Raw genomic sequence first — 13,331 nt, forward strand, 5'->3', positions numbered from 1 at the left:
AATGACCCCTCTACCCCACAGTCTAGTATCCGAGATGGTGATGGTGAAAATGTTCCTATATGCAGGGTTTCTGAGGCCGTTACTCTTCAGTTCATGTTGTGTAACCACTCAGAGCTGAAATAAATGCTTCAGTAGGGAATGAACTGAGAGGTAGTTGGCACCTTTTCTGTGCTGGCACTGCAACCGGTAGAGCATAAGAGCATAACCAGTAGCAGAGAGAATATTTTATGGGTGGTGGTGGGTGAAAGGCTAATGCAAACGAATCCCTTTGCACCGTCTTGTAACAAGTCGAGAGGTTCTGGCTCTTGGGACATCCTCGAAGTCCGTGTCTTTGTTCTCAGGCAATGGCAGAGAAAAATAATCTTCCGAATCTCTGGGGTTTTTTTGAATATGCAACTAATTCTCTACATATATTTTGCACGCATCTATAAAGTATACATATAGCAGATGTCAAAGACTTCCCCATCTTTCCCTTGCTTACTGGAGGTCTCTGCTGTTTGCTCAGACAGAAGGGAGACTGCTTAAATAATTCAGAGAACTATGCAAGTAGCCCACCAGCTTGTGCACTCTAATTGGGTAATTAAGTTGCAGTGGTTTAAAGCAAGGAATATTGTGATGAAATGACTCTTGATAAATGCATGTGGAGGTTTTGCTTTCAGATTGGGAAATACTAATTAAGAAGTGTAGCCAAAGCACCCACTAGTGAGGAGAGTTGTGAAGTCCTGGGAGTTTTGCATTATACTTCAAACCAGATGAGCCCTCAGCACTGGGAAAATCTGTTGCCTTTTGCTTTATTTCTGTTTAGCAAACACAAACGGTTTTCTGCTTTTCGTTTGGTGCATTGTTAGTTTTTGACTAACAGAAATAGCTATTCCAGGTTGGTATAGTAGGCCTGTGCCCCACATTCTACATATTAGAATAGCAATGGTGGATGTGTGAAAATATTGTATGCCTCTTTTGGGTACACTTTACCCAAAGCAATGCTCCACTTTCCCAAGTGAACTTGGGCTCTGTATTTGAAGCGTTTCCTGTGGCATTTGTGTTCTCTTTGCAGAAATATCTTTGCAAATGGCAGGAAGAAGCAAAAATTGAGACCTGTTTTTGTGGTGTTACGAATTTTCATCCCTCTTTTGCTTCAACTAGACACTTGGATTTAGGTTGAGAGTCTGTTCAAAATAACATTTTAAATGAACTAAAATCACATTTGAAACCTTGCTTTCAACTTACCAAATTTTATTCGATATAGGTTTTTGTACTGAGTTTTAAAAGGAAAATACAGCCCCTTTAATCTCCAATATATTTAAAAGCAGCAGAATTCTATAACAGTGTTACTTTACTGAGTTGTTTTTCTCAGTATATTGGGTTCATTTTAACCTTTGTGTCAGTATGTAATTGCATGAGTAAAGCCTTGGAACATAGTTAGCAAGTCTTGTTAAATTAAGTGGGCTGTGAGATTGTGAGTGTGAAGATATTCCTTCAAAACCCCTATTCTGGAGCTAGGAATGGCCAAAGTGGTCATTGACCTCTTTTGTCATTTGTGTGCTGGGAAAATGCTGTGTGTTTGAAAACATGCCTAATCTGTTTGACTTTGACTTGATATGATGATAAACATAACACCTAGTGTATCAATCATTTTTAGTGTTGCACTAGTTAAAATTTGCTCACATACTGTGTTTTCCCAGTGTGGACATGCTCTTTATTTTAAAAAAAAAAAGGCAGGGAAAAAACCCCCCAAAACTGCACATTCTTATTCTATATAGATGCACCAAAAGCTGCCAGCTGCTTTGAATGCTATGCTTTTGTTTTCATGCATCCAACTTATTTGGCATTATTTTTCTGTGCTGTCTTTCAGAAAGATGAGGTGTACCTCAACTTGGTGCTGGACTATGTTCCTGAAACAGTATACAGAGTTGCCAGACATTATAGTCGGGCCAAACAGACACTCCCTATGATCTATGTCAAGGTAAGCAAAATGATCCAGAAATGTGGTGGTTAGATGAGGAAGGTCATCATAGACATTATGTTGTTTCTGGATACCTCTGTCCCAAAACAAAGAAGAAAGGCAAGGGGCTTGCTGCAGGTTTGTTGCATGTTCCTTGAAGCTTGTGCAGCTTCAAACAAGGGAAAATTAAAGTGAATGGATAAGTGCTTTAAATTAGAAGACTGGGTAAAAACTAGAGCTGCAGAAAGAACTTTCCAACTTCCCTCTTCCTCCCAGCCCCCATAAAAAAAGTCTGTCAAAAATTACCCACACTACTAGGAAAAACTGACAGTAGTCATGCTAGCAACCTACTTGTGTCTTTCTCTGGTACAAACACTATGGTACAAAAGTTTGGGACTAAAAGTGGAGAGGGAGGGGGAATATTATTCTGCCAGGAGAAAGGGAGGATGACTGGCAAGGGCCAAGTAAGAAAAGTTGGGCATCTCTTTAGCAGAAATGAAAGATGAATTTTTTGCTCTTGTGCACTAAACTTGTGCGTTGGAGGTATTGCCCCAGAGGAAACTTGTTGCCTTATCAACTCTCTGGAAGGGTGGCTAGGCTAATAGAGCTGAACCAGTATGACCAAGGAAATAATTTGTAACAAGTCTTGGCACTTGTGAGAATTCCCTGTTGTACCACATAGTTTACAGACTACTGTAAAACTGACTTTTAGATGTCATCCCTAAGGATTTGCACAAGTTTAGTATCATATAATGAAATTTTGGTTACTGTGAAACATCGGATTCTCCCGTGAATCTTGTTAGTGGCTCTCCTTACACCTTGTTCCGAATGCAAGTGAAACACTAGTGCTGCCCCTTGGGTTCTTTATATAAGTTTAGCTTAGTGCCCAGAACCTGACTGATAAACATATGCTGTCTTCTGTCCTAATTACATTGAAATGGCAAGTTTGCTATATTAAAACTTTTCTAATTGTTATAATTTTTTCCCAACCTGAACTTTAAATTCTCATGCTAAAGTTTGGGTGTTGATTAAAGAGCAAGTAAGCTTTTATTTCAAGACAATGAAACCTATAAAAAGAAATTATTACAAGAGGAAATTGTTCCAGCCTAATTGCACATGCATGAACTTGTAAGAGCTACGTTTCAACACTAGCCTGTGCTGTAGTGAAGACTTGTATTCTCAGGGAAATGATGGTAACTCAGCCCCAAAGTTCTGTTGGATAAATCAGTGTATTTGGGCTGAGGTAAGAATGCTTGAAATTCTCTCTGAAGTTTCCCCAGCTATTTGGTTCTGATGTCATTAGACATTTTGAAGCATAAAGGATTTATAAATCCCCTTATTGGTGAAAACCACCCCTTGTGAGGTTTGGGTCTTTTTTAGCTACAGAGATTGTCAGCTGCTTATCAGCATCTGCTGTGAAACTGACAAGCTCTTATCAGTTTCTGGCCTCAAAATGCATCAGTTTTTTTGCACTTAGAATCTCACCACTTTTACACTCAATAGTGATGATCTTTCATGAGATTCTGCTCAAAAACGTTACCAGAGTCTCCTCCAGAGTTGACAACAGCTTGTCAGTTTTAGCCCCTCCCCTTCCCCAGAATTGACTGTCTTGTTTCCTTTCCAGTTTCGTTCTGAATTTTAGTTTCATGTCAGTTTCTGTCCTGAAATGTTGTCAATTCCAACCACAGATTTGAGGACAAGTCTTCACTTTGCCCACGAAAAAAACAGCCCTTTCTCAGTTTTGCCTATGAACGAGAAGATGGTGCGTCAGTTTCTTCCCTGGAACATAATCAGTTTTGCCCAACATTTGTTTATCCCTCATCAGTTTCTCCAAAATGGACTTTTCCATCAGGTTCTGCCTCTGAGAAAGATGAACTCTCATTAATTCTGTCCCAAAATTTGTGGAAACTGTTGTAAGTTTCTGTCCTGAGATCTCATTACTTTCACATAGGATTTTGCCCTGTAACTGATTAATATATATTACCTTCTGTTTTCCAAATACGTGAATGCTAGTTTTTTGGTCCCATCCCCCAAAATGATGAGACTTTCATGGTTTGACCTCAGAAATAATCTATTCATCATCAGTACCCTGTCCTGCAATCAAATTGGTTTCATCCCTAAAGCCAATAAGCAAGCCCTTGCTAGATTTTCTACTCATATTGAGTGCCTCTATCAAGTTTTGCCCTGGAATAGATGCCTCTCATAAGATTTTTGTCCCTACGTTAATTATCTTCTTGTTTTCACTGCCAAAACTGATGATCCCTCCCTCCTTGTTAACTGATGAATTAACCCTCTTTAATTCCTCCATTTATAAATAGGTGCTTCCTTGTTGGTTTCTCAGATGCCCCAAGATGAGTCCTCACCTGCTTTGCTCCCTCCCCAATTGACCACTCTGATTAAGTTCTGAAATGTGACCACCCTTCCTGATCCTGTGCTGAAATGGTTACATTTTCCTCCCAATTGATTACTTGGATAGTTTCTGCCTAAAATTGATTATCCTTGGCCTGTTTCTTCTCTGAAGACTTATCAGCAGGGATCCTGGACTTCTCTGTTTAAAAATCTCAAATTCTGTTAAAAGTCCAAAATTCTATGGTTAAAATAGACATATCAGTTGAAGACAATGCTTAATTGGTATATTTACAATTTTAAAGCAGTTTGGAAGCCTACCAGTGCCTCAATCATTGTAATAAAATAACTTTTAAATACCTATATATTTTGGCGTTTTATGTTTTTTCCATGAAAAATCAGAGTCACCACCTGCCCCCTTCACTTACCAGGATGTGGGCCCAGCTGGTTTGTGGTGCTAAGCAGCCCTGGTATGCCAGAGCCCTGCCCATGCCATTGCCCCTTACTCTCTCCAACCCCCCTGCTTTGGGGAACGTCTCCCAGCTGCCCTTATCCCTGCCTCTAAGAGCATGGGCGCTGCACCCAGTGCTGCCAGCCCAGCTACGCAGCTCCCTGCCATCCGCAAAGGGCTCACCCTTGCTTCCTTTCCTCCACCCCTTCCTCCCCCTGGTGGGCCCCACCGGCAGCAACGTGGAGCCAAGCACTGCCTCAGATCCCCCCCCGCCACAGCCCCAGTGCATGGACACCTTCCCCCAGTGCCAGCAGGCACCATAGACTTAACTGTATCCAGCTGTCAGAGGTGCTTCCACCACCCGGCCTTGCTGTATGCCTGCTACATGTGTGCACACACAGCACCCCTTGCCTCCAGTTGTCCCCCGCCCTCCTCCGGCCACTCCTCCCAGCCCCAAGCAGCTCCTTGCAGGCTGCAAGGAGAAACCCATGGTTTCCCACATTTTTTCCTGTGTTTTCTGTGGCAAACAAAAAATCTGGATCTCTGCTTATCAGTTTGGCCACCAAAAGTGAGGACCTGTCAGGAGTTTTCCTACTAGTTGAAGATCCTAAAATTGGTGACCGCTTGCCAGTTTCATTCCTGAAGTAGACCATCCCTTTTCAATTTCTGTCCTCCTTTCCTCCTGAAATTGGCAACTCTGGCAGTCTTCTCTACCCCAAAATTTGGCAACACACATTTCTGTCTGCTTGGAAACCTTGTTGGCTTTGGCTATGAAGTATAAGACTGCATCCGTGTGTGACACAGGATAAATGCTCAAGTTTTTGCTCATTTGCTTCTGTATCAGAAGTTTCCCAGTTTCATACTGTACCACCATTTAAATCTCTCCATTTTCCCCTTTGCCACCCTTCCCCCCCCCAAAATCGGTGGTTCTTCATTAGCTTTACTCCCGATATTGTCGATCCTTCATCTGTTTTCCTCCTTCCCTGAAAGTTCATGAGTTTTCCACCAAAACTCATGGCCCATTGCCACACTTTGGCCCCTGTAGCCCTGTCCCCGTCTCCTCACTTTTGAGGAGTCTTAATTACTTCGGCTCCAAAATTTCCTAGCTTGTTAGTTTTGCCTTGAAATTATCCCTCTTCATCAGATTCTGGTCTTAAATGTCAGTTTCCCCCCAAAATAGATGACACTGCATCACTTTCCTTCCTGAAATTAACTCCCTCCACCCTTTGCTTCTGCCCTGAAAACTTGATCAGTTGCAAGCCACTGTTAGTGAACTGTCACCATTTTTACTCAGAAAATCAAACCCCCTTGTTATTTTGGCCCTTAAAATTGCTGACCCATTATCTATTTTCACTCCCAAAATGGACCATCATTCATTAATTTCTGCCATTAAGCATGATCTGTCCTCCCCCCCCCCGCCCAAATGGACATCTAGAGAGATTGATTGACCCTTCATCCAGTTCTGCTGTGAAAGATCAATTCTGTGCCCAAACAAGCCACGCTCTTTCCCATGACATTTTTGGCCCCACACGGTGGATGACCTGATTCCCTCTTTGAGTTTCAGCTCCACTGCGTGTACATCAGTGTTTCTTCCTGTAATATAAGACAGCACTTCAGTTCTGGCCCCCCGAATTGGTGACCTGTTGTTTATTTCTGCACTGAATACTCACTACCGTTACCTATTTTGCTTCTTAAACAGATAACCAGCATACGTCTCTGAAATCTTTCCAATTTTGATACTGAAGTTCTTGGTAAATTGTCAGTCGCCCCTGAAACTAATGACAGGTTACCATTGACACCTCTGAAATTGATGAGCCTTTTCAGTTTCTGTCCTGCAATCTCATCTGTTTTGCCCCTGAAAGTGGCAGGTATTTGCCAGTGTTGCCCTAGAAATTGATGACCCTTCCTCAGTTTCTGTCCTAAAATTTCATGTTTCACTGCTGAAATTGATGACTCCTCAACAAGCTTTGCCCTTGAAAGAGACAGAACATTGTCAGTTTCAGCCCTGAAATTTACAACCCTTTTCAGTTTCCACCTTAAAAATCTCATTAATTGTTGCCCCTGTGAAATTAGTGACCCATCAGTGGATCCTGACACTAATTCTTGTCAGTTTGTCCCTAACATTGATGAACTGTTGTGAAGGTGAAATTTACCTCTAAACTGACAGGCCTTTGTCAGTTTTTTTGCCTGAACTCCTGTCCCTTTTGCCCTGAAATTGGTAACCCTTTATCAGTTTTTTATTCCAAAATCTACCCAGTCTTGCCTCTAAGTTATACAGAACTGTTATCAGTTTTTCTCTGAGAGTTGAAGAATCTCATCAGTTTTGCTACCAAAGTGCATCAGCATCTACCCTGGAAATTGACAGTCTCCTTCCAGGCTTCACCCCCAGATTTAATGACCTATCAGTCTGTGCCCTGAACTCAATGATCCATCATCAGTTTCTGACTTGATATTTCCCCACTTTTGCCCTGAAATTGTGACACTTTGCTAGGTTTGCCCCCACAATATCAACAGTTTCTGTCTCTGAATTTTACAAGCTTTTAACAGTTTTTCGCTCTGAAACCTCTTTGGTTTCATTCCCCAAATTGATGATCTTCCCTGGAGAAACTTGTCAGTTTCAGCCCCCCAAATTGATGAGCCTCTATTGTTTTCATTTACAAAATGACAATTTTAAAACTATTTAAGCCCTGAAGTCTTTGTCAGCTTTGTCCCATTCTACCTGTTTTGATGATGCTTTTGATCTCTTAGCAGTTCTGGTCTTGAAATTCACAATATCTTGTCCATCTCATTCCTAAAATCCCTCATTGGTCATTATTTTCATTCCTTAAATTGACGATTTCTTCAGATTTATTTTTGAAATATTGCTGGTTTTAGATATTCCATCTGGTCCATTTTTTTTTCCCATGGATCACATCAGTTACTGTTCCCAAACTGGCCATTTCTCATCTGTTTGTAAATATTTTCCATTTCAGCTCTAAAAATCAATTCTCTCTCTAATCTGTTTTGGCCTTAAAATCAACTTTCACTAAAATTTGTAATACTGTCTGTTCTAGCCCTACTGGATAATCCCATCATTACAACTGCTAGTATGAACTGCCAAATTTGGAAGGTTTTATTCTTCCCCTCTCTTAGCAGGCAAATAGCTTGCGCAGCGCACAGTAAATAGTTATAGACAGAGAATGGGGCATGGGCATAGGAAGGAATCACTGGGGAGGAGGAGATGGAGATTTTAAAACCTTCTCCGTCTTAGGTGTTGACCGCCAAAAATTGGGCTTGTCACAGAGCCTGAAAACAAAAAGATAAAATAGCCCAGTTTCTGGCAGAGGGTTTTTTTTTTTGTTTTTTTTTTTTGGATGTCCAAATTGCTAGCCCAGTGAATGATCACTGCTAAATTGAAAAAATGTCCACTGCCATACCAGCCTCTGCTTTTTTATTCTGCACCTTCCCAGAAATGGCTGCTTCCATCTTGGATCAAGGAGTCTTATACATTTATCAGCAAGTATAAACATTCTTCTGTGTGCTGATGGCAACGAAAAATATTTAAAAGCCATGGAATTCAAATAGAACCTTGACAGCAGCACTGTCTGCACCCTTCTACTTTTTTTCCCCCCCTTACAGTGACGTTTTCAGTCAGTATGCCAAGTTCCATCCATGCAGATTTTGAGGATTTTTGTAAAGTACTGTTCCTGATTTAAACTTTCTGGAATTGCCTTATTTTTAAACTGCCACGGATCATTGGGATGCATGCATGTAGGAAGAAACGAGCAGTATCTCTTGTTCCTGCCATACTCAGAGGGTGTCAGTTTGGTGCATGTGATTCATTGCTGTTGTATCAGTTTTGGCATCACTGAGTGAAGCAGTGGAAGGCAGGAGGAGGCTGGTTACAGAAGAGGAAACTTCAGTTTGCAAATATTGTAATGCCTTGATCATTTCTAATGAATAATAAACTTCAGGATGCGTACAAGGTTGTTTAATGGTGTCCTAATGAAATATTTCTCCAAAAATTGCCTGCATGGAGTTGATACTTACAGCATCCCCTTTGGGTGTTCCTGCCCAAAGCAGCAGAAGTACTGTGGGATGCTTATGGCATAGAATAGTGTCTCTTCCCTTCCTTAGTCTTTCAGTGGCCCAGTGCTGCTGCTCGGTAAGCTGACTTTTGACAGAAACATGTTGGCACTCACACTATGCACCCTACAGCTGCAACTGCATCAGTGCATTCTGGAACCAAATATGAGCCAGCAGCGTGCCCTTGTTACCAAGGAAGCACTAACAGCATACTGGGCTGCATTGGTAGGAGTGTTGCCAGCAGATCAAGAGAAGTGATTCTTTCCCTCTATTCAGCAGTGGTGAGGCCACATCTGGAGTACTGCTTCCAGTTTTGGGATCCCCCACTACAGAAAGGATGTGGGCAAATTGGAGAGTCCAGCGGAGGGCAATGAAAATGGTTCGGGGGCAGGGGCACATGATTTAGGATGAGGGAACTGGGCTTATTTAGTCTGTAGAAGAGAAGACTGAGGGGATTTGATAGCTGCCTTTAACTACCTGAAGGAGAGTTCCAAAGGGGATGGAGCTGGACTGTGCTCAGTGGTGACAGATGTCAGAACACGGAGCAATAGTCTCAAAATGTAATAAGGGAAGTTTAGGGTAGATATTAAGAAACTTTTCTCACAAGGAGGGTAGTAAAACACTGGAACAGGTTACCCAGAGAGGTAGTGGAATCTCCATCTTTGGAGGTTTTTTAAGATCCGGGTAGACAAAACTTTGGCTGGGGTGATCTAGTTGGGGGTGGTCCTGCTTTGAGCAGGGGGCTGGACTAGATGACATCCTGAGGTCCCCTTCCAGCCCTCATTTTCTATGATTCTGTAATTCTATGATACTGCAGTGCTTATTCCACAGTACTTAGCACCACTACTGGGAAGCAAAAACTTTGGGGCTATTTTGAAACATTGAAGCTCACTGGTCCATCTGAATGTGTTTGTTTGGAAGAGTATCCCAGGCAGGACAACCAGCTGAGGCATCCAGTTCTAGTAAATTGGCTAGGGTGGTTGTGGTATTGACACCATATAGCAACCTCTGGGTTCTAATCAAGTTTGTGGTGATGCCCTTTCCATGTATGATAGGTAGGATTGGAAAATCCTAAAACTGAAGTACTTTTCCATACTGTGTTGTTTCTAAAACTGCTTTCATTCTTTGTAGAGTTAGCTCTGATTGCTGAACTACTGTCATTGAATTTTTCTTTAGGAATAAAAGATTTAAAGGAGTAAGAAATACACAATAAATTAACTGACTTTAACAGATAGAAGCGTTGGGGTTGTGTGGGAGGGAATTAATGTAGGTCAGCTCCTGTGTCTTATCCACCTTGAACATACTGCTTTAAATTCTGTCTTGTTATTTTATGTACTATAAAAAAAAAAATCAGTAAATTGCAGAATTGGCTGTGGTTTTCTTTATAGGGTTGTTAGTATGATAATCTCACCTGCCATCCACCCCCTCTTGTTTTTGTGATTAGGAAATTGTACATATTATATAACATGTCTGTTTTGTGTTTCAGTTGTACATGTATCAGCTGTTCCGGAGTTTAGCCTATATCCATTCCTTTGGAATCTGCCATCGGGATATAAAACCACAGAACCTCTTGCTGGACCCTGATACAGCTGTTCTAAAACTCTGTGACTTTGGAAGGTAAATTCGTCTCTTTATGTTCCAAATGTGTTTAAAATTCTCTTCCAAAACTTTATAATCTCCATTTTTTAGCTATTATAAAAATAATTTACAGAGGAAAAAGTGTTGCAAGAAGTTTCAGAAAGTAGTAGACTTCACAAGACCAAAACCAGGAATAGTGCAGATATACAAATACATTTTTTTTCCTATATGAAAAACAATGAAGCTAGAGAAGAACAGGTAGGGACAGATTTGATTACTGAGTGATGGTTGGTGTAGCATAGTGCTATAAAGTACCCCCTGCATCTGTCTCATTTGCACATGTGTATACCAGCCCCCATAAAATGTTGAACACCTCAGCAGAAGACAGGAGTTTATCAGACATTTTTGTGGTACATATCTGAATCCATATCTAACATGGCACATGGTTTTCTTTATCTGTGGAGCAGAACTATCACTAGGTACCTTGTATCAGTTAAAAAGCTAACCAGCCATTTCTTGACTCGAGCAAGATTGTTTAACATAGCAATTCTGAAAATCAAAGCAGGATCGGAAAGCTGCTTCCTTTCTGGTGGAGTCCTTTCCTGAGAACGCCCTAGAACTTTAGATGACCAAAATAAGTTGGAGGGTATTGTGAGAGGTCACCAGAGTGGCAATCACTGAAGTAGCTTGACTATAGTAAGCTGGACTATCAGAGGGTGATCCATACCTTTACATGTGGTATTCAGGAATCCTCTGCATTTGGAACAGGAAACTTAAAATAAAGCAAATGACTCTACAGTTTGAAATACGGGTTAATACAAAGAAGCAATTTTCTTGTAAACTTTTAACTGATATTTAGTTCTGTATGATGCCCAGTGGGAACATTTAAGGATTCTAGATAAGGTAAATGTGGAGGTGAGGGACCCAAAAATGCTGGGAGTGGGATGCTTGTCAGTGTAGTTGAGCAAGAAATGTGTTTGCTTCCATAGTGCCAGATCTCCAGCTCTTGATTCTGCAGTGCTTTTTTAATGATGACAATCCAACCCGAAAAGGTTATTCATAAGACATGAACTTCTCTTTAAAAGATAACAATATGTGATTCTAACTCCAAAGCAGAAAACAATGGTGAACTTCAAGGCAAATCTAGGGAAATGCTGTTTTTAAAATTGAAGTTATCCAAGTCTGTTTATTAGATCCTACCCAAAACTAACCAATAATTGTAATTTAATAGCAAAATACTCTAGAACCATGCAGGTAAAGTCAGTACATTGGTTCTGGGCTAACAGACATCCCTGAAGTGCATGCTAGCCTAAGGTTAACTGTGAGGAGTGTTCATATAGCAAGAAGTTTCTAGAAGAGACATGAAACAATCAGTACAGGGAGAACTGAGGGATGGGTTGGCAGGGAGAAAGAAAATACAAAAAGTCAAAACTCTAGAATGCCATCTATGATGAGTATGCAAATGTCACTATTCAATAAAATGTTTCAGACTTCACTAAAATCCATTTTCAGGAGATAAAGTTTCTACGTACAAAATTATTTCAAATCCCCATTATCTCAAAATATAAATGTTTGGTCTCATCCATGTAAGGATGGTTATAGAGACACCATACTGGTAATACTAGTTTGGTATACAGCCATGTGAGATGATCCATTTTTGGATCTGAGTTCGTCTCACTACTGCTTGGTTTGACTTATGGTTGTGCTGTGCAAAAAGATGCTGGAGACAGTTCAGCTGTGTTCATTTGTAATCAGAGATGTGGGTTTTCTGGAAAATTTTGAATTTGAAAAGTGCTCTAAATCGAGCACGATCTGACTTATTTGACTTATATTTAGTAAACAAAACTAAAAAGTATCCCCATGTTAATTGTATGTCCCAATAGCTACAAGTATTTGAACTGAAATATTTGATTAGGAAAAGAATTAAACACAATGCACTTAATGTGGTTTAAATGTTATATTCAAACCAATTCAAAGCTTTATGTGGAAAGAAATTATTTTTATTGGAATACTTGTAAAAATGTAAAGACGATACACAATACCCTGTATTTCCCTAACATTGTTTTTTTAAATTTAAGAAAATAAACAAAGCTGCTGAAAACTTGAAACACATATCATGCACACCCAAAGAACTCTGCATGATATGCCATGGTTGTCCATTCATCTGCTTTTACTGAGGTCACTGCGGCACCTCCAGTTTCACTGTCATTATCTGTAGAATCATTTGCACTACTTATTAGTTCCATTTCAGAATCAGATTGAAGCAAATTGTTACTAGTTGATTTTATGAAATAGTGACTTTTTACAAATAGAAAACTTTCCACGGTAAAATAAAACATTGGAAAATTTTTCACAGAAAATTTTCTGCCCCTCATCTCTGTTTGTAATCGTTTCAGCTGAGTGTTGTAAATTATCTAAAATGTTGTTTTGCAAAGTGTTGGGTCTTCAAGCAGCAACTTCATTCACTTCCTTATCCCTTAAAATCTTACCGAGCTATATAAGCTGACGTAGTAAGTATAACATAGGGTAGGGGTGTTCATCTTCTCACAATGCAGTTGAACCTTCCTAAATTCTTTTTGGTTTAGTCTGGTGGGGATGGTTTCCTCAGGTGACAGCTGTCACCGCTGAGGCAGTTCTGTAGAAGATTGGGACATTGTAGCAGGCATTGTGCTGTGTAGGCTGAGTGCTAGTGCAGAATTCTGTTTCCTTTTGTGCATGTACATGGATGGCAACTTTCTAGCCGCATAGGTAGTGCTTTTGGCACTTATGCAAAGGTAGTGAGTCTGTCCTATGGGTGTGTAAATGCATGAACATATACTTCAGGCAACACACTGGCTAGGGGCAGGTATTCTGTTCCAGGCTTACTCCCATTCTGGACATGTAAATGCATACAAGTCAAACACACATCTTGTCAGAAACCCATAATTAGCAGTGCTTCTTCCCCCCCCC

The 13,331-nt window shown here is 40.5% G+C and overlaps 1 protein-coding gene across 3 annotated transcripts in view; it reads left to right on the top strand.

The window, feature by feature from the left end:
* GSK3B (glycogen synthase kinase 3 beta) overlaps positions 1–13,331 on the top strand; it is a 242,558-nt gene that overhangs the window by 146,984 nt on the left and 82,243 nt on the right. For all 3 annotated transcript variants that reach the window (XM_019548715.1, XM_019548717.1, XM_019548716.1), the window contains exons 4-5: positions 1,853–1,963; positions 10,291–10,421. In XM_019548715.1, coding sequence (XP_019404260.1) covers positions 1,853–1,963; positions 10,291–10,421 — 242 coding nt within the window. The remainder of the gene's footprint in view (positions 1–1,852; positions 1,964–10,290; positions 10,422–13,331) is intronic.

Source organism: Crocodylus porosus, unplaced genomic scaffold (genome assembly GCF_001723895.1).
Source record: "Crocodylus porosus isolate Cpor-Errol unplaced genomic scaffold, CroPor_comp1, whole genome shotgun sequence".
In the NCBI taxonomy this organism is placed as follows: domain Eukaryota; kingdom Metazoa; phylum Chordata; order Crocodylia; family Crocodylidae; genus Crocodylus; species Crocodylus porosus.